Source organism: Pan troglodytes, chromosome 3 (assembly GCF_028858775.2).
Source record: "Pan troglodytes isolate AG18354 chromosome 3, NHGRI_mPanTro3-v2.0_pri, whole genome shotgun sequence".
NCBI classification, from domain to species: domain Eukaryota; kingdom Metazoa; phylum Chordata; class Mammalia; order Primates; family Hominidae; genus Pan; species Pan troglodytes.
Window position 1 is genome coordinate 31,559,428 of NC_072401.2, and position 19,461 is coordinate 31,578,888.

At 35.3% G+C, this 19,461-nt stretch overlaps 1 protein-coding gene across 9 annotated transcripts in view; it reads left to right on the forward strand.

Moving 5' to 3' along the window:
- PCDH7 (protocadherin 7) overlaps positions 1-16,428 on the forward strand; it is a 432,140-nt gene extending 415,712 nt beyond the window's left edge. For 7 of the 9 annotated variants that reach the window (XM_009447469.4, XM_009447470.4, XM_009447467.4 and 4 more), the window contains one exon: positions 12,112-16,428. In XM_009447469.4, the coding sequence (XP_009445744.1) occupies positions 12,112-12,488 (377 nt within the window). In that variant the 3' untranslated portion in view covers positions 12,489-16,428. The remainder of the gene's footprint in view (positions 1-12,111) is intronic. The other 2 variants (XM_009447471.5, XM_009447475.5) reach the window with 2 other exon arrangements.
- The last annotated feature ends 3,033 nt before the right edge of the window (positions 16,429-19,461 follow it).

The following is a 19,461-nucleotide window of genomic DNA, read 5'->3' on the forward strand; positions in this document are numbered from 1 at the left end:
AAAATTCTTTAGTGTATTCTAAAAAATTAGGTATGCATGACTCAATGGGAAATAAAAATCAGTTTTTCCACTCCATATCTTTTAATGGATGAAATATAGGTACAAAGCACAAATGCAGCAAGTCTATACTAACCCTACTGCAACCAGAGAAGCGGGAATGTGTTTAAGGTTCCCATTGTAGCTATAAACAATAACTACAAACTTAGAGTCTTAAGACAATGAAAATTTATTTAAATCCTATAGACCAGAAGTCTGACATAAATCTGCCAGAGCTAAAATCAAAATCTCAGCAAAGCTGCATTCCCTTTCTAGAGGCTCAAGGGGAGAATCCGCTTCCTTGCCTCTTCCTGTTTCTGGAGCATGCCTACATTCCTTTTCCATCTTCAAAGCTGGCAATGACAAGTGCAGTCTTTCTCACATCACTTTATTCTTACATGGGCTTTTCTTCTGTCTCCCACTTCCACTTCTAAGAAGCCCTGTGATTAAAAAATGGCTGAGTCAGGTCATCCAGTATAATCTCCCTATGTTAAGGTTAGTTTATTAGCAACCATGGCAAAGGGGAATGAAGGTTTCAGATAGCAATGTCACCTGAAACTTTCATTCCCCTTTACCATGTTACCTAACATATGCACAGTTCCACAGATTAGGATGCATACATTTTTGGAGGGGACAATTATTCTGCCTACCAAGAGAGGTTGTAAGAGTAAATGCGCAGAGCAGCTCCTGCCCCAACACAGGGAGCACTGAGACTGCCTCTGAATCCATGCAGCCTGAGAAGGCATAATGTTGGCATGAGGGGATCTCCAGAGCTTGCTTCTCCGTGCATCACAGGCTCCCCGGCAGGTTTAACAGTGAGATTTTGCCACTCTCCAAAGTAATAGGCAGTAAATAAAGGAAAACATGTCAATGAGCAGGGAAAATCAATGAAGTAAACTGATCCAGTGTTGCTTCATTGATTTCTCCCCTTTTTATCTGATCATTGAGTTTTGTTTGCTGGTCACCAGAGATCATTTTCTTCCTTTTCCTTTTATTTACCTGCTCTGCACTCCTGAGCTCTTCAACACTCTTTTCCTCCTAATTGTGATTGCCAATTTTACTTTCAACTGATCAGCTTATTGATCAGAGTAAGGAGCCAGCATTTCAAATGTTTAAAACTCTTCCCATGAATGGTTTTTCAGCTCCTAACAAAAGCTCCCAGAGCTTCATCCCTTAACAGTATTTCAGAACTCAATGTTTGCTTGAAACCTTCCTCAGAGGTTGAAATTTTTGTCTTTCTCTCAAATCACAATCACTAATGAAATTCTATTACAACACAGCTTGTTATTAAAAGAGTAGTTCCAATCCAATAAGCTTTTCTGTGTGATTTCTGAAATGTTTCAATAGGCAATCCCAAGCAAAGAGTTTGAGAATATGATTTGAATATATTATCTTTGAATATGATTTGAAAATAGCCATGTTATTAGAATAACTATAGTTTCTCATGATGACTACAGGAAAGAAAAATGCATGGGTGTCATATTTATTACATTAAAAAAATTAGGATTACTTCAATAAATCTAAATTGCTGTGATTTGTCCCTGTGCAAAAAGTAATCACCTTTCAATTCTACTTCAAATATGATTTGAGCTTCAATGTGGTTCATTTTAGATTTTCACATAAAATAATAAATAGAAAATAACACATGGAAATACCTCATATCACATGATGTCTACTGTAGTGATACTTTCTTTCTTAAGACATCCCCTACTACTGAATTAATTCGATTTAACATATTTGTACTCATTAAGTATTTTAATAAGAACTGCTTATTGCAGAGGCTATTTCTTCTCATTTACTTTTAGAAATGCTTTATCATGGTTTATATGGAAGAAAAGAGAGTTTAAGAAAATATCTATTACATTTTTTTCAATTCTCATTTTTCCCCCATCTTTTTATTTGTGTAAAAGTATATGTCATGGGGGATAGCAAAGATAAAATGAGCGCTTCCTTCAAGATTACAACCCAAAGGTGATATTCTTACAGTTAAAGGAGACTTTATGTACTATTCCTGAAGTCAATATTAATATTTATTACAGAATATACATTCTACAACTTTATCATCAATAATAAACATTTAGTTAATAATCCAGTTACAGAATTAATGAGTAAAAAGATCATACTGCCATATGATAATTACCTAGTTATGATGAAAAATTTGACAATTTGAGACCATTAAAATGAAGTGGCTCTAAATTGAATCTTATAACTGTTTTAGTACCACACCAATACACTTTCTAGTAAAATCATTATCATTGTAAAGTAGCTAACAAATTCTATTAACTTATAAAGAGCACCCCATTTGCATCATTATTGTTCTTATTTGGACTTCTGTGGTAACAAGAACTGATTTTACTTCTTATGACAAATAAACAAAGATTCAGTTGCTGGCAATTCAAGACACTGGTTTGAAGCAAATGTTGAACATGGATTGTAGGAAAGGAGACAAGTTTTTTCAGGTTGGTGATCAGCAATCAGTTAAATCCATTCCCAAGAATCAATTTTCTATTTAAACAGAATCTTGCAAATTATTAGGATTTTTGGATTTGGGCCTCCAAAGAACTTACCTAAAATATTAACATAATCATACCTGTTTTCTTTTCTGCCAAATATGAGTTTTATAATTTGTTTGTTTTAAATCTTTGTGTCACTGAATGGCAGTTTATTTACCACATGTAATTTCTGCTTCTTGAGGACAGGTGCTGAATTTTTAAACATTTTTGACTTTGATTCTAACTCAATGGGGAAAAAAAGGTCTAGGTGTGAAAACACACTGTCTTTTTCTCATTCACCTGGATGTTGGAACTATTCTGAGACTCTAATTCAGGTATCTTGAACCCCACAGAAACTGCATGCAAAATTTTGTGGGTACATATTTGCATTTATGTGAGGAGACAGTACTTTTAGTTTTCAACAAATTATTAAAATATATAATTCCCGAGCAAGTAATTTTGAATATAGGAAAATCCAAGGGACAAGAAGGAAAATTATGAAAGCTATGATTATTTCAGTGAAAAAGTAAACATGAATGACCAAGAATTGGGTCTATTCTTAGTGGGATAATCAATTGGTTATTGTGGAATATATGCTCCTGTCTGTTCCTGGGTTTTATAAATTCTCTTTATCTATATCAGAGAATCATCTCATTTGCAGCAGTTATTTCCTCTCTTTCCACGCTGCTCCTTCACATGAGTACCGCTGCTATCTCTAACTCGGCATGGGTAAAGAGGAGAACCAAAGTGAAGCCACATCTCTGATGTGCATAAATTGATTGCTCCTAAGCAGTCCTCGCACATTTTTCTGCTGTAGTGCAGTTTTCATGTGCCAGCCAGCAGATTCATGTTTGAGTTGATTCAGCAAGACTGCTTGAGATGTGGCGTACAGAATCTCCACTCTATATAATAATGCCACATTCAGAATGACAGTGGTCTAAGCCTAAGGGCAGTAAATGCTTCTTGAGATACATTCAATTGCTGTTTGAGTTTAGCCTAAGGTACAGAGAAAAGTTGCTGATGCTTTCAAACATGTTTAAACATTTTAATATTGTCTTGGCATGTCAGCTTGAACTAGAGCACTCCTAGGTATAACACAGTGAAATCCTGTAATTAAAGGACCAGAATTTCTAAAGGTTTAGATAGTAGCTCTCTACTTAAACTTCTTAATTAAATGTGCTTATATCTCTGAAAATGTTCTGTTATAAGCATTGTACTTGCAGTGATATTGGTCAGTCTATTATCCATGATGAGGAGATATAAAAGAAGTAGAATGGGCCAGGCACGGTGGCTCATGCCTGTAATCCCAGCACTTTGGAAGGCCGAGGTTGGGGGATCATGAGGTCAGGAGATCGAGACCATCCTGGCCAACATGATGAAACCCCGTCTCTACTAAAAACACACAAATTAGCTGGGCGTGGGGGTACATCCCTGTAATCCCAGCTACTCAGGAGGCTGAGGCAGGAGAACTGCTAGAACCCGGGAGGCGGAGGTTGCAGTGAGCCAAGATTGTGCCACTGCACTCCAACCTGGTGACAGAGCTAGACTCCATCTTAAAAAACAAAAAACAAACAAACAAAAAGAAGTAGAATGTATTGTTGTTAGATCCTGGGTTATTGCTTGGAACAGTTAATTTATTGCACATAGCATAATATATCTATGATCATTATTTCAGGGGCCTATTGCTTTGTCAATGAACTATTTCCTTGAAACAAACAAACACACAAACATAACTTAGTGGCTTCAAACAACAAAGATCAATTACTTCCCACATTTCTGTGGATTGACTACATGGTTTTTCATGTTCTGCCTGGCTCACTCATATGACTGCATTCACCTGGAGAACTGACTAGGATAGACTTTGCTGGGTCAGCTGGGTCTCTGTCTCAAGTGGGGTTCCATCTGCAAAGAGGCTAGACCATGCTTTCTCTCAGGATGGTGATCCCAAAGTTCTAAAGGTGAATGCAAAGTTGTGACCTCTTAATAGCTGGGCTGAAAATAGCACACTATCACTTCTGCCACATTCTGGTTGTCAACACTAGTCCAGCTTCAAGGGGTGCAAAATCGACAGTAAGAGTAGTAATGTCACATTCCAAAGTGGGTATGTGTAGGGAGACTGGAAGAATTTCATGTCCGTGCATCATGAAATCTTCATAGCTCATGCTGAATGGCTGTTTTGTTTTATGATTTTTGATGTATGGTGCATTTTAGGTATTTACCCTGTGTTTAGGTTGTCTTGTCCTGATTTTCAATTTCTCATTCTTAAAATAATGTATTGCTAATTTTGACCCATCTTTTAATGGAGCTGCTCCTCGTCCTGCCCATGCAAGCAAAACAAGATAGCACGCTGGCAACCTAGTATCTTAGGGGCAAGTTTCAAGTGAAATGATTAATCGTGAGGTTGATCTGTGAGGTTGTAAAGATAACTCCAAATAATATATCATTTGCCCTTGAATTTTGAGCAACCATGACACGTGATGAATAAATCTTTGGCAAACTCCTAATAGAAAAGTAGTAGGAGGATGCCTAATGTGGAGTAACCAGGATCCAGTGGCCAGCGTATGTCTCTAGATAGATAGTAGCTCTGTGTATCACAGACTCTGTCAGCATAAATCCATTAGCACTACTAGAAAACTAACTGAAAATAGGTACCCATTTGCTTGACAATTGGTATTTATTCCATAATAAATTATCTGAAACCCTTGGGACCAGATACATTTCAAAATTTGGAATCCTTCATATGTTATAAGATGTTATATGTTATGCATGTGTCATATATTATTTTAAAAATCTAAAAGAGTCTAAGGCCATGCTTTTAATTAAACACATTATTTCTATAGTAAAACATACGAATATTCACACTATGTGAGACAAAAAAGATGCAAATAGCCTTGCATTAATTCATATCAGGTTCGTTGTAAACTTTTGAAGGGGGAACAAGGTCCTTTTGTTTTCCTAAGATATTTTGAAGACTGAATTTGGATTAGGGATTGTGCACCTGAAGCAAGTAATATTTATTGAGGGCTTACTGCATGTCAAAAATTATTATAGGTACTTTATATATATTAACACATTTAATTCTCACAGTAATTCTAAGAAATTAATACATTCTTAAACATTTATTACACAGATGAGGAAACTAAAATCAAAGAACTTGTCCACATTCATACAGCTGTGAAGTGACAAAGTTAGAATGTGAATCTAGATCACCTGGCTACTGAGCCTGTTCTCTTAAACAATATCCTTTTTATTCCCGGAAGACTTCAGAGAGGAAAAAAATCTCTACCTCTTAAATCTCTCCAGGGGCTATGACCTACTATTTACTGAACACCTACACGGCAGCCAGGACCATATTACGAGCTGTATAGACATTAACTCTTTTATCCCACAATAAATGGGGGAGTAGGTATTATTATCTCACATATAAGGAACTTGAAGCTCAGAAAAATTATGTCAGAAGTCACACAGCTTCTACGTGGTTGAGCCTGGAATCACGTTGAGCAATACTGGGACTCTGAATCTCCTGCTCTTTTTAAAAGTTCATTGCTCTTTGCAGGAAGGGCCCAGGAATGGTACAGATGATGCCACAGCAAGGATTGATTGATTAGCCAGTGTTCCTATACTCTTCTATTTTGGTTAAATCAAGTGATTCTGTAATAAATTAAAAACCTCTTTGGAAATCTTAATGGCCTTTTTGTGGCCAGAGTGACACTTACTTACATAACTATAAATTTCTCCTCTTCCAGAAAGTGTTCCTACATTTAGAGGATCACAAACTGCTGGTCTGAGTCAGTGATTCCCGCCCTGACCGTGAACTGTGATGTGTTTGCCTGTCTAGTCTTCCTAAATTCCCCAAACAGGCAAAAGTCAGGGATATTTTAGTTATTTACGTGAAAAAGCCAAGTCCAACTCACTTGTGCATCTTTTGGATCTTGTCTCCTCACCTCCAATCTTTATTAACTATGATAATAATTATCCAAAAAAAAGTTTTGGTTAACCAGCATTTATTTAATTATTTTTTTCTCAGCCCTATCATATAAAATAAAAGTAAACAATTTTCTAACAGGTATTTTAAAATAAAGCATTTATTTAATCATTTGAGTAAAAGAGATATTTTCATTTAGACTAATGACAGTGAAGGGAATGTTAAAACATTTGTTGTAAAACATTTTTCACTGATCTTTTGTTTTTCTTGTTTACCCTTTTGTAAAACCTTTTGTAAGTCCACCAAATTTCACTAGCATTTAAGTGTGCTTCTAGAAAAAATAAGTCTTTGTGTAGAGGGAAGTCAAGAAACATAGAAAGAAAACCAAACACTTTAAAAAGGAAAAAAGGAAAAAGTTCCTGCATGTGGTTTTGTTTTGTGTTGTTTTGTTATTTTGTCTCTAAAAGAAAGATATACCAGGCCGGGAGCAGAGGCTCATGCCTGTAATCCCAGCACTTTGGCAGGCTGAGGAGGGTAGATCCCTTGAGATCAGGAGTTCGAGACCAGCCTGGCCAACATGGCCAAACCTCATCTCTACTAAAAATACAAAAAATTAGCCTGGTTTGGTGGTGCATGCCTGTAGTGCCAGCTACTCAGGAGGCTGAGGCATGAGAATCGCTTGAACCCAGGAGGCAGAGGTTGCAATGAGCCGAGATCGTGCCACTGCACTCCAGCCTGGATGACAGAGCGAGACCCTTCTCGAAAAATAAAATAAAATAAAACAAAATAAATAAAAAGAGAAAATACTTCTTATTTTTTTGCAGATTTTGTCAAGTAATGTTAATCATATGCCAGAGCTTGATGTTAATGAACAAATTGGAGGAATGGTGTGGGCATCTGGGAAGTCTACATATTGACTTAACAATCCGTTTATCTCACATGGCCAGCAATATGTGAGTTAAACAAATAAATGATACATACAGTTTTACATATCTGATCTTTAAGAAAACTCATTGGAAATATTTTAATACTAAATATAACATTTTCGTACCTTCTCTCAGCAAATACAAAGATCCATGTATCTCTAGCCTCAAGCCAAGGACCTGGAGTAGAGTGAGTGTCTGGGATTCTGACAGGATGCAAAACTCAGCATACTTAAAATCCTTCCTGGTGCAGAACTGTCTTCAAGTCTTAATGAGTCTACTGTGCTCTCCTATAATAATTTTGTCTCTAATGGGTTCTGAATTATGTAAGGCAGCTTCTGGAAACATGAAATTCCTCTCTAAACCTGGGCTTTCCTTGTTATTTCTAATGATTCTATCTATTATCTATCTGTCACTTCTTGTTGAGGTCATTGTAACAGCATCTAGCAGCATCTGCCCACCACCCATCCATCTACCCTGCCTAGTAAAAACAAAAATACTATGTTTTTGAGAGATAATCTGACTTCTTAAGAAAACACATAATTTTCTCCACTTTCCAAAATGTATAGTTTTAGGGAGGTTGTTTCATTCTTTTCACTAAGTAGTAAAATTTGTGACTCTGTGACATCTATTTCCTGTGCTACTCAGATTTTTTTTTCTCTTTCTCTGCAGTCTGTAGCTTGTTCAGATGGTTATGAGTAGCAGTCATTGACCTCTAAATAACTCAGCTGTTATATTTTAAGAAGAAGCAATGTGTTGTAGTGGGAAAACAGTAAATTGAAAGTCAAAACACTTTTTCTTCGGCTTCAGCTCTCCTGTATCTTGGACCCCTTCGCTGTTCCATCCTCCTTGCTATATGATTGAGGTGCTAAATTAAAGAGATGAACTTCATGTGGGAAGTACTTCATGTGTTATGAATTGTTCTAAGATTGTTTGCTAGTTTGATGGCTTAGCTTAAAAACTGTTACTTTCTCCCAGCACTTTGGGAGGCCAAGGCAGGTGGATCATTTGAGGTCAGAAGTTCAAGACCAGCCTGGCCAACATGGTGAAACCCCATTGTATTTTGAAACAATACAAAAATTAGCCAGGTGGTAGTGGTGCGCGCCTGTAACTGTAGCTACTCAGGAGGCTGAGGCAGGAGAATCGCTTGAGCCTGAGAGGCAGAGGTTGCGGTGAGGCAAGATTGCACCACTGCACTCCAGTCTGGGCAACAGAGTGAGATCCTGTCTCAAAAAAAAGAAAAGAAAAGAAAAAAAAAACTGTCTACTTTCAAGAGAGATATTAACCTTATGTCTAGGAAAGGATCTTAACTTTCTAATAAGATGCAATGATTCTAGTAAATAGCATAACTTGGTTAAAATGGAAACCTCTACAAGTAATGCTGAGCAAGAACAGGATTTGATGGATACTATTTTTTTACTTCCAGTCTTCTCAAGGTTTGATATGATTGATGGGGTATGGGGGCGTTGAGAAATACAGAAACAACAACAACAACAAAAATCTCTAAGGAACTGGCTTTATTGTGGAAAATGCTTACAGAGAATACTATTTTATTTTCCTGTTGTTCATTTGTATTGATTTACTCAATGCCAGCTAAGATTTGTGATCAAGTGTCTTCCATCTTCACTGAGATCAAAATTTAAAACAACAGTACTAAAGCATAAAATAATGTTCTTAGATGTTAGAAAAGACATCCTTCAGTGAAAGACTAAGAAGAGTTACTAATTGTGAAAGGTTTTCCTCTATAATGCCACAAGAAAATAGGACAGTTTAAAAGTATGTCTTTTATGGAAAGAAGAAATAATTGCATGTGATGTTTCTCTAAGATCCTGCATAAATTTTGTGTTGAAAAAATTCATAATATATGCATGCATAATTAAAATAAGAAAATATGTAAACAAAGAAAAATACTTTTCCACTCATGCCCTTCTTTAATAAGTTGCTTCGTAATACAGATTGCATTTGTTAATCATTGGTATTTCTTTTGAAGATTCACTTTAGTCAACCAAATTGGAAGTTTTGATTGCTTGTGATGAATCTCTTATAGCCCTTCTTGATTATTTTTCTAAATTTGATGACAAACATTGCAACATGTCTCAGCCAATTAGGCTTGTCAACTTCCTCTGTGGTCCCCAATCAAGTGTTTTACTTTGGAAATGACAGGAGATCCTTATTAAAAGTCATGCTTCTTGGATAGAGATGTGGCAGCTTGCATGTATATGATGGCACAGAAGACAAGCTGCCTTTCGTTAAAAGCAATAGAGGAAATCAATTTTGGCAGAAAATACTCCAGACTGTGAAGTAAAGACTGAAGGAAAGAACTGAAGAGCATCTCACTTATAGCTGATTGGAGATTCAGTCAATCTATTTAATAAATGAGTATAATCTCTTATGAGCTGTAGGTAGTTTAGGTACACAAGTTAAAAAGTAAGAAGACTCGTTTGAGCATGAATATAGAATTACAAGCTGTTTATAATGCATCTCAAACAACAGGAAAACAAGTGCAATGAATTTCAAACTAAAAACACAAATTAATCCCTGAAAAGCAGCCACCTGTATAAGTCACTGTGTAAGTGAACTGACATATTGTGTGAGACATAAATGTGGAGAGATGATTGGAGACAATTCAGGGTCATTTCTGCAGGGAATAACAACCACATTCATAAAGTTTTTTTATATTTTAGAAGCTAAATTCCTGATTATTTTCCCATGTCCTTGCTATTCACTATCATAAGAAAAGAGGAGCAATTTGAATTTGTTGAAGCAGTGAAAAAAAAAAAGGAAATATTTTGAGTAAAATGCAGACCTGATCTTACACTTTGCATTTCTATCCTTTTTTCCCCCTGTTCAAAGCATTTAGGTCAGGTTAAAAAAAAAAAAAAGAAAAGAAAAGAAAAAAGGATCCCAAAATAGGAAATATTCTCAAAGAACTTGCAGTTTGTTCATTTAAACCAACTAGATTACAAAAACCATTAATAAAATTTGTCAATAATTTGATTATTATAATGCATCTAAGATACATATTTGAGAAACAGACAATTTAGGGTAAAAAAATGAGTGGGAAAGTACTTTTTTCTTTTGATGAAAAAATTAAGAGAATCTGCTCACTTGTAAGTCAAATGGCAGCATCGGCAACTGGAATAAATAATTAACCTTACATTTTACCTACAGGAAAGGGTCAGCTAATTCTAGATTTCCAGTGTAGAACACTAGAATTTCCTTGTTAACGCTTAGTCAAGGGCATAAAAATCCCAGGACGCTGTTTCAATAATCGATGGGCCGACAAATGTCAATACTTCAGTTACCCATCATTGAAGGAAAAAATGACAAACATTAGTGGAGAGCCTTCATTTAGGAGATTTAGCCAAGTAAAACGTCTAAAATATCCTATACAAATGTTAAACTACAGGGGATGGGGTGTGGAAGCAAAAGCAGAAAGTGTACATATCTTGGGAATAATTTAAATAACTTCCTCTTCTATTTTAAACAAATCTACTAGGATTGTGCATATGCACATCTCACTGATTCCACTGGTTGCAAATGTATTTTCAGAGGTCAAATTTGTCAGTCTTTAAGTCGCAAGCCTTGTAATAAAATGATACCATGTGATAACAACTGGAATGCAGTCATATTATGTTCTTTTGTTTGGCAATAAAAAACAATAAAACATTTTAAAGAAAACCCTTCAGGTTATTGCCTCAGAATCTGTTGAAGTAGAACAGGCTTTTCTCTCTCCCATTCTCTCTTTCTCAAACAAAGTCTGTAAAAACATTTTTAATATTTAGAAAATACATAACCATTCTCCAAAGACAGACACATGCTTTCAATTATACATACAGGTAATTATTAACTGTCATCTTTAATCTTGTTTCCTAAGAATTCTTTGTACATGATTTAGCCTTTTAGAAGTAAAAGTCATTTCCCATTCCATTGGACAGCACCATTAATTAGAGTACATGCTAGTTCATCCAAAGTTTAGTAACTTACCCATATTCACCCAGTACATTACATTTCAGATAAGATGGCCTATGTATTTTGATGTGAACACATCAGCACATATTAGGTCATTTGGCATGGTAGGAGGGGGGTGAGGGGATGTGGGCTAGGGTGGGCAGGTGCGTGATATTGCTAGTATGCTTATACCTGTAACTACTGGTTCCTTGCTTTTTACTTTTTACCACATAATGTGCTGTCAATTTAGGTTCTACTTATGAGTCACCCCATGTCTTAGAATGTATTTTAAATATAAGGTTTTGCATATTTGCATTCTGTGAATAATGTATAAGCAGGAAGAAATCCAATTGGCAAAAGCACACCACTTCTGGGATAATTTATAAATCCAGAAAATTGTCTATTTGGATTTAATAATTTTTCTTATGGATATGGAAAATATTAGCACCCATACAAATTTACCTATGTATTTAGAGCTTCTAACTGAGACCATCCTCATGTCCCTGTCCTGTAACAAACACACATATATCTGTTTCATCTACACACTTAAATGTATCATTTTGTCTACTTTCCTGTTCTATAATATTGGATGTCTTTGCAAAACCTTATCTTTGATGCACATGGGATTAAAAACTGTCCTATGGAATGATGAGCTAGAGGGTGTTGGGAAATGAGAAATAAGATGGTAAGGAATATATTTATATATTTCCTCCAATTTCATATAGATCAGGGGAGCCTGTTGAGGAGTGTCAAATACTAATGGCTTATTCTCCTTGGATTTCAGATTCAAGGCCTCTTCCAGATGTAGCCCTGACTGGGAAGTGCACTCGTGAGTGTGATGAGTATGGCCACTCAGACTCCTGCTGGATGCCGGTCCGCACTTCTCCGGAGAGGAAGAAGAGCCAACCTAAACTGTCCACTTTCATGCCTGTTGATGAACGAGGAAGCCAGGAAAAGCTGGCCAATGGGGAGGCCGCCATCATGGGTGACCGCAACAGAAACCTCCTGAACAAAAAGTTGACCTCATCCTATGAGACCTTCAGTGCAGCTAGTTTCAGCAAAAATGAGGAAGCCAACCCTGAGGATATTCCCCTTACAAAAACAGGGGAATATAAGCCATCTCCTGTCAATACTCTCACTAGAAGAGAAGTTTACCTGTAGGCTATAAAGGAGCAACAGCAAAGTTCTTTGCATGTATGAAAAGGAGAATAAGGGGCAAAAACCTTACAAAGCGAAACGTTTAATCACAAAGAGGGGGCTACCAAAGAGACAAAGCTTTGCCTGCCACTTCTGCCTCCAGATCAGGCCTTTAGTGATACTGTTAGCCTGATTCTACTGTACAATGTAGAAACCATCCTTGTTACTTGCATGTCTAACCCCTTCACTGATTCCCAACCTCACTTTCTCTTCCCCACCCCTCTCCAAAAAAAAAAAAAAAGAAAGAAAAGAAAAAAAAAGGGGGGATAGTTGCAAGTTTCTTTCACAGTAACTGTACGAAGCCTGATTAGCAGAACACAACACACCCTCATTATCCCTAAGCTGAAGCATGATTTTAGTCACTTTGATTTTGTTCGAGTGTCATCTGGCTGGTCAAAAATAAGCAGGACAGATAAAATGTATTTCAGACATACCATCAGAAAATGGTTTATCACCATCAAAGGCAATCCTTTGAAAGTGATAGAGTCCCTCTAAAGGTACAGTCCTTAGAAAGAGGGGCTGCATTAAAAAGCATTTTGGGAAGATCAAAGCTTTAATATTCCAACAAAGACTAAGAGCAAAACAATACTCGGTGGGTGATTGCAGTCCTAAATTGGCATATGTTGTTATTTTCAGGTCAAGAGCATCAACTTCAATTCCATACATTCACCAAATATTCTCAGTATACACACAGTCTTGATTACATGTATCAATTTCACCAATTATGACTTCTAAAAATTATATATATTTTTTCAGAACAAGACCACTATTATTAACTAACTTGAACAATTGTATCATCCAAAGGCCAAAGATCATATGGCAGATCAGGGAAATCATGAAGTTGGTTTGGTCTTGACGTGGAAAACCATTAAGCAACAAAAGCAACTGAACCCATGTATGCACAGAAACAATCAAACACTAGTTCATTTTATAGTGCCCAGGAAAATGTTCCTTCTTTTAAAATGGATTTTATTTGAAAGCTCAGAAAATGAAAACTAGTGAGATATATTTTTGGTATTATAATAGGCAATTGGTTGAGGTTCAAGTTTAGTTTCAGGTAATATTATCAGGGAAGATTCCATGTTTTAAAATAGTATTTATGGATCATGGGTAGGTTAAGAAAGATGCATTGGCATATAGTCTTGATAGTTAAGTCCACGATTATCATTTTAGAATCCAGGCTATGCTTGCTGCTCTTTTTATCCACATTTAAATTACAATTGCATTTTTTACTTGTTCAGTGCACACTTTGATGCACCACAAGTGCATTAATTTTGAATCGTGTGCAATATAGAAATATTTTGAGACTCACAACATTGAAACAAGGTGACACCCTAGTTGACTTTATCACTAATGTGATTTGAACATTATTTAAACAAATCTAGACTGAACATGAAAGAAAGGAGTTTTGGGCAGTGACATTTTTCACAGAATGTATATCTCAAAGGTGAAAGCAGAGTTTTTCCAGTGCAATAAAAAGAAACAGAATATGCAGATTTTGAGCTACTCGCTCTATAGAGGATAACCTAACACGGCTGAAAATTGAGCTGGGACATTCAGACGAAAGTGACAATCCATGGACAGAATAGGGAATAACAGGTGTGAAGAGAACAAACTCATCACTGAATGTTTGCAAGCTGGTTAAGGCATAGCCTTGATGGCTCTCTAGCAAACTGTAGAAACAATGTAGCTTTGGGTAGTTTCATGCTTTGCAGAATTTCTCAGACTATAAAGTGACACAGCCTGGAATATAGGTTGATAATTCACTATAGGTCCTCAAAATACTTATCTTTGAAAACCGCTTCTCTGTTTGGTGGGGTACAATTTGGGGGTCATTTCCTCATGCTGTTTCTTAAATGGAGTTTTCATTTTGATGTTAGTTTATGTATAATAGGTAGGATGCAAAAAGATATGTAATTGAAACAAAAAACATTGGACTAAAATATCAGTAATTGAACATGTTTATGTTTGATTATTATTTACACTATGGAAAGATGCAATTCTAGTACTTTGTTAGGAAACTGCATTAAAGCAGTTCTGCCTTGTATAATCTGTAAGTACCTATTAAGACAAAATACTTCTAAAGATACTTATGAAATGTATACATATTTTTTCTTGCACGTTACAAAGAAAATACTCAATTGCATAACACAGATGTTTGACAAACTTTTTTTTTTAATGCACTTCTTTCTTTCATGAGACATTGAAACCACTGATAGCTCATTTCACCCTATCTTAAACCCTTCTCTTGTCTATAAAACTAATACGGGTCACACCGGACCTTCGGATTAATTGGATCCACATTCCCCAATGATGTTTGCACCCCATTCAAGATAGCCATGCCATTGTCATTTAACTCATGAACCTCTCTTTAAAACTAATATGGGTGTGAAAGAATAAAATTCAGTGTACTGTAAGTATTCACAGTAATTCTAGTAGAATTAGCTGTCATAACATGTTTATTATATAATGAGCTGGCATGACACAGAAATATATTTTGTGTTTGTATGACTTTTATTTTAAATAGGTTAAATCTGGTGCCACTCCATATATAGAGTGCTTTTGAAAAAAAATCAATAAAAAGAAACAAAAAAAATAAATGAGTGAATGCAAAATAAGCAACTGTGCCTTTTATACCTGTTGTTATGGTAAAAAAACGGTTGTTGGGTTTGGACAATGAGGGGAAATGGGCTATTCCCAACTTTTTTGATCCTGTATATTTGTCCATGTTTATTTTCTGAAAATAATAAATAATATATTAAAAATTTGCCTTCTGACAAACTCAGATAATGGACCAGTCTTAAATATTGTTATGTCATAAAGCAAAGTTAAGGCATTAATATGGGCTGCTTAAATCTGAGGAGAAGATGAAAGCGTTTATTGTAAGTGTAACACAGAGATACTATCAGGAGTGAAATCAGTCCATTTGGCAAGGTAAAATACTGATTTAGAGTTTTATTCTTTATTTCTTTTTTGTTGTGTTTCTTTCAGCTATGGTTTCATTTTGGTTGTACAGTATATAAACCATATTTGTTTTCTGTACACAAGACTCTCAAGTGAATTTTGCATGCATTATACATTAGGACACATTTATAAATTAATGAGTAACTATATAAATTTATGTGTATTAAAACGTCTGTAGCTTCAATCTAAAATCTACTGCTCTTTCTGAATCTCCAGATATCATTTCTGTATGGTTTCTGACTGGCCTGCTGCCTGAGTTTCAGAAAACAAGGGAGGCATTATTTTTATGGGAGGAGGAACTAAGATGGTACTGAGGATGTCTGACTGAAACACTACCCTAGGAAACTGTCTTGTAGGAAAATAGAATAAAACACACAGACCGGAAGAAATTGTCAAGAATCAAACAGCCATCCAAAAACAGTCATGAGAAATCTACAGACCTAAATAATCTTAGGTATATGCTCTCAGTGAGAAATAAGAAAATGTGTCCTTAAGCAAAAATAAATAAATAAATAAATAAAAAATAAAAAGTGAGCATGATCATGAATATAGTAAATCTTGTGAGTTGTGACCTAGGTGAAGGTATAATGATAACATCTGGAGGAAGCATCATTTGTTCAGCTACCTAGGGTTTACTTTCAGACTTTTCCTACAGTTTAAAGCACTTGTGTTCAGTGTGGTACGATCTGTTTGTAATGTTAATCATTGACTATTGTTCTGCTACTTGGATGTTGATAGTGAAGCAGAGAACAATTTATCATCGTTTATTATGAGTCACTATGCACGCAACTATGCTTAACATGGCGAAATGTATTAAACACTCGTCCAACTATTTATGAAATACTTTGCATAATTTAATTTGCTTTTGTACAGTTTTATGTAAATAAATTGCTTGTCATTTTTGTCTCTGCAAATTAAAATATAACATGGTCAAATGGTTTCACACTTGTAAGTGTACTTCTCTGTTGACAGGTAATTCAGTTTTGATTGGACGAAAAGTGAATGGATGCATGTACCAGTTTGATTTAAGATGGTTTGATTCCTTGTAAATTAAGACACAACAAGGAGGCTAATGTGGCAGCAATTGTTGATTTGGGGGGGCCATTCATAACTGTCACATTACTTTGCCTCGTAATGGAATAGAACTCGGATCCTTCAGTTTCATCAAAATAATTCCTGAGACATTTACCTAGCTAGCTTATTATCTTAAAGTGTATGGCAGAAAAAGGAACTTAACATCATTAACATGAAGACTGATTTATTTTCAGAGGCATCTACAGGAATTTCACATTTAAGATAAAAGTAATCCTAAGTTAAAATGTATCTTTGTTTTGGAAATATTTGTTTTTAATCTAACTTAACAACAAATACAAAAAAGTTATAGGCTTTAAAAAATCATGCAAAATGTAGACAAAATAAAGGAAAAATATAATTTTTACTTCGATAACTTACTTTTTCTTTAATGGACTTTCTCTACTTTTCACGTTTTTTCTATATTTTATTATCTATTTTTAATCATTCCACTTACTATTTGTTATAAAATTCTGTCCCTAACTATTATAGTTATCTTCTTTATTTACTAAATTGGTATCTATTCGAGTAAGCACCTTTTCTTCTCCAATCTCTCAATTACGGCCTTTTTTCCAACTCAGAGACTTAAAAGAGAAGGAAAATACTTTCTATATATACTAACAGATTGCTTGGAATTTCTGTCCCATCTCACAATAGCAATGCTAAAATCTACCATGTGAAAAAATATTCTAAAGATCTTTACCTGAGGCTTCTCTACTAGTTTTTTCCCCTCTCTTATGTGAAAATGTAATATATTTTATTTATATTAGATGACGTATATTTTCTTGAATCAAAGATATCTCTGTAAATTGAGTTTGACAGGCAGCCTTTCTTCTCTAAAGAAGGAATTAGGGTGAAGTATGGTGAGAAAGTCTACTTCAAATTGGAATGGGGTGAAGAAGTGATATGTCCATTCATTTTGGCTTTCTGCTTTTCTAGTGGTGAGAGCTAAACATGAGTACATATTTTAATGGAACAGTACATAAAATAAGATCACTATGAAGTAGACTTTAAATTTTCACATAAGAGAGGGGAAAAAACATGGCTAAAAAAACCTGCATGGAACTGCTTCCAAGGCATAGATTTGATTATTCTACCATCTCTGATTCAATGGAAGAATTTCATCTCATAACTTAGAAGCTTGACTTTACCTGTTTACAGCAATACTTTACATTTACTATAAGATTTATCTCGAAAGTCTCATATCTGCAACGTAAGCTATAGTTAGATAAGCCATTTATCAAGGATGATTTTACTTTTATTTATTTTTACTTATTTTTAATTTATTTTAATTAATTAATTTTTAGAGACAGGGCTTTATTCCATCTCCAGGCTGGGGTGCAGTTGTTGGATCATAGTTCACCATCATGTGGAACTCCTGGGCTCAACGGATCCTCCCACCTCAGCCTCTCTCCCAAGTAGCTAGGACTACAGATGCATGCCACCACCCTGCCCAGGTAATTTTTTTTTTTTTTTTTTTGGAGGGGCAGGGTCTTGCTATGTTGCTCAGGCTGGTCTTGAACTCCTTGCCTCGAGTGATCCTCCTGCCTCAGCCTTCTCTGTTGCTGGGATTACAGCCACTGTGTCTGGCAGATTTTACTTTTAATAATTTTCAGGTTAATAAAAATTTGAACACAAAGTTCTACCAATATTAACATGTTTCCCTCTTCTGGCTTATGTACCAATCCAAACATTTTACATGATTTACCATGGTGACAAGAAAAAAAAAAAAACTTTCCACATTTACCTGAATAAAATAATTATTTGTTAAAGTGGGAATTTCAGGAGGAGGACACTAATTATGCAGATAGACATCTAATTATCTTCACTTGACATTGCACAGCATACTCTGGCAGTAATTGTAACTTGTATAGTATTTCAGACACCAAATTGTAAATCTTGAAAACCTCATAGCCACATTTCATCCTACTTAATACCGCTGACCTAGCCTATCAGGCAATGAGATTTTGGTGGACCTTGGCTTGATAAAAAGTCAGTCTAGCTTTAGGAACTCAAATGATCATGACCAACAGTCAGCATTATCAAAATTGATCAGATAATTGTAGAGCTCCCAAATTGACTTTAGTTTTCATTCAGCTGATTTCACAGAGAAATTGTCTATTGAGCTTTTGTCTTTTTTATTTTCTTTTTGTATTTTTAACCTTTTCGTGTCCTCATTCGAAAGCCTTTGCCACACTTTGAGAAGTTATTCACTCTGTGCCTTTACCCTTTCAAAAGCAAACCTCACTTTCCCAGCAGACAAGGGGATGTTAAATAGCTAACCAAGGTCCAGAGGATTTGCAACCCAAGCAGCTTTATTTTAATGGAAATTTACAATATCAGCTAACTTGAGCTCTTAGGAAACAGAGTGAATAGGGACTGAACTTACGTTTGTTTATTTTCTCTTATCTTTATCCTTTACTCTAATACTTGTTTATAAACTGCATGAAGGAAGGTGATTAGCCAAGATAATATAAATTTTCTAAGCTGCAGGGAGTGGGGAATGGATATGAATGTAAAATGTGGAAAGCTATTTATGCTTTCCTTTAACCCTAATTTTATTTTTTCCTGTTGTGTTTGGGTTAAATGTAAATTGTATTCATTTGTTGATTTTAATATGTGTGACCCACACAGAAATAATTTTGTTTATTTATTGAACCTCCTGTGGGAAGATGCTTAATAGTTTATAAATATAAAATTGTCCCCAACACTACCAGATGATGCTAAAAGATTTATAGTTTATTCATGATGTTCAGTTTTGTTTTTTCCATTAAGTTATCATGGTTCAAATTATCCATTACCAAAAACGTCATGAGAAAGATGCATGAGATCAACAAAGTAATTTCAGATATAATCGTAAAGAGTAGAATGAGTTTTGAAAGACAAAAGTGTTAATGAGTGT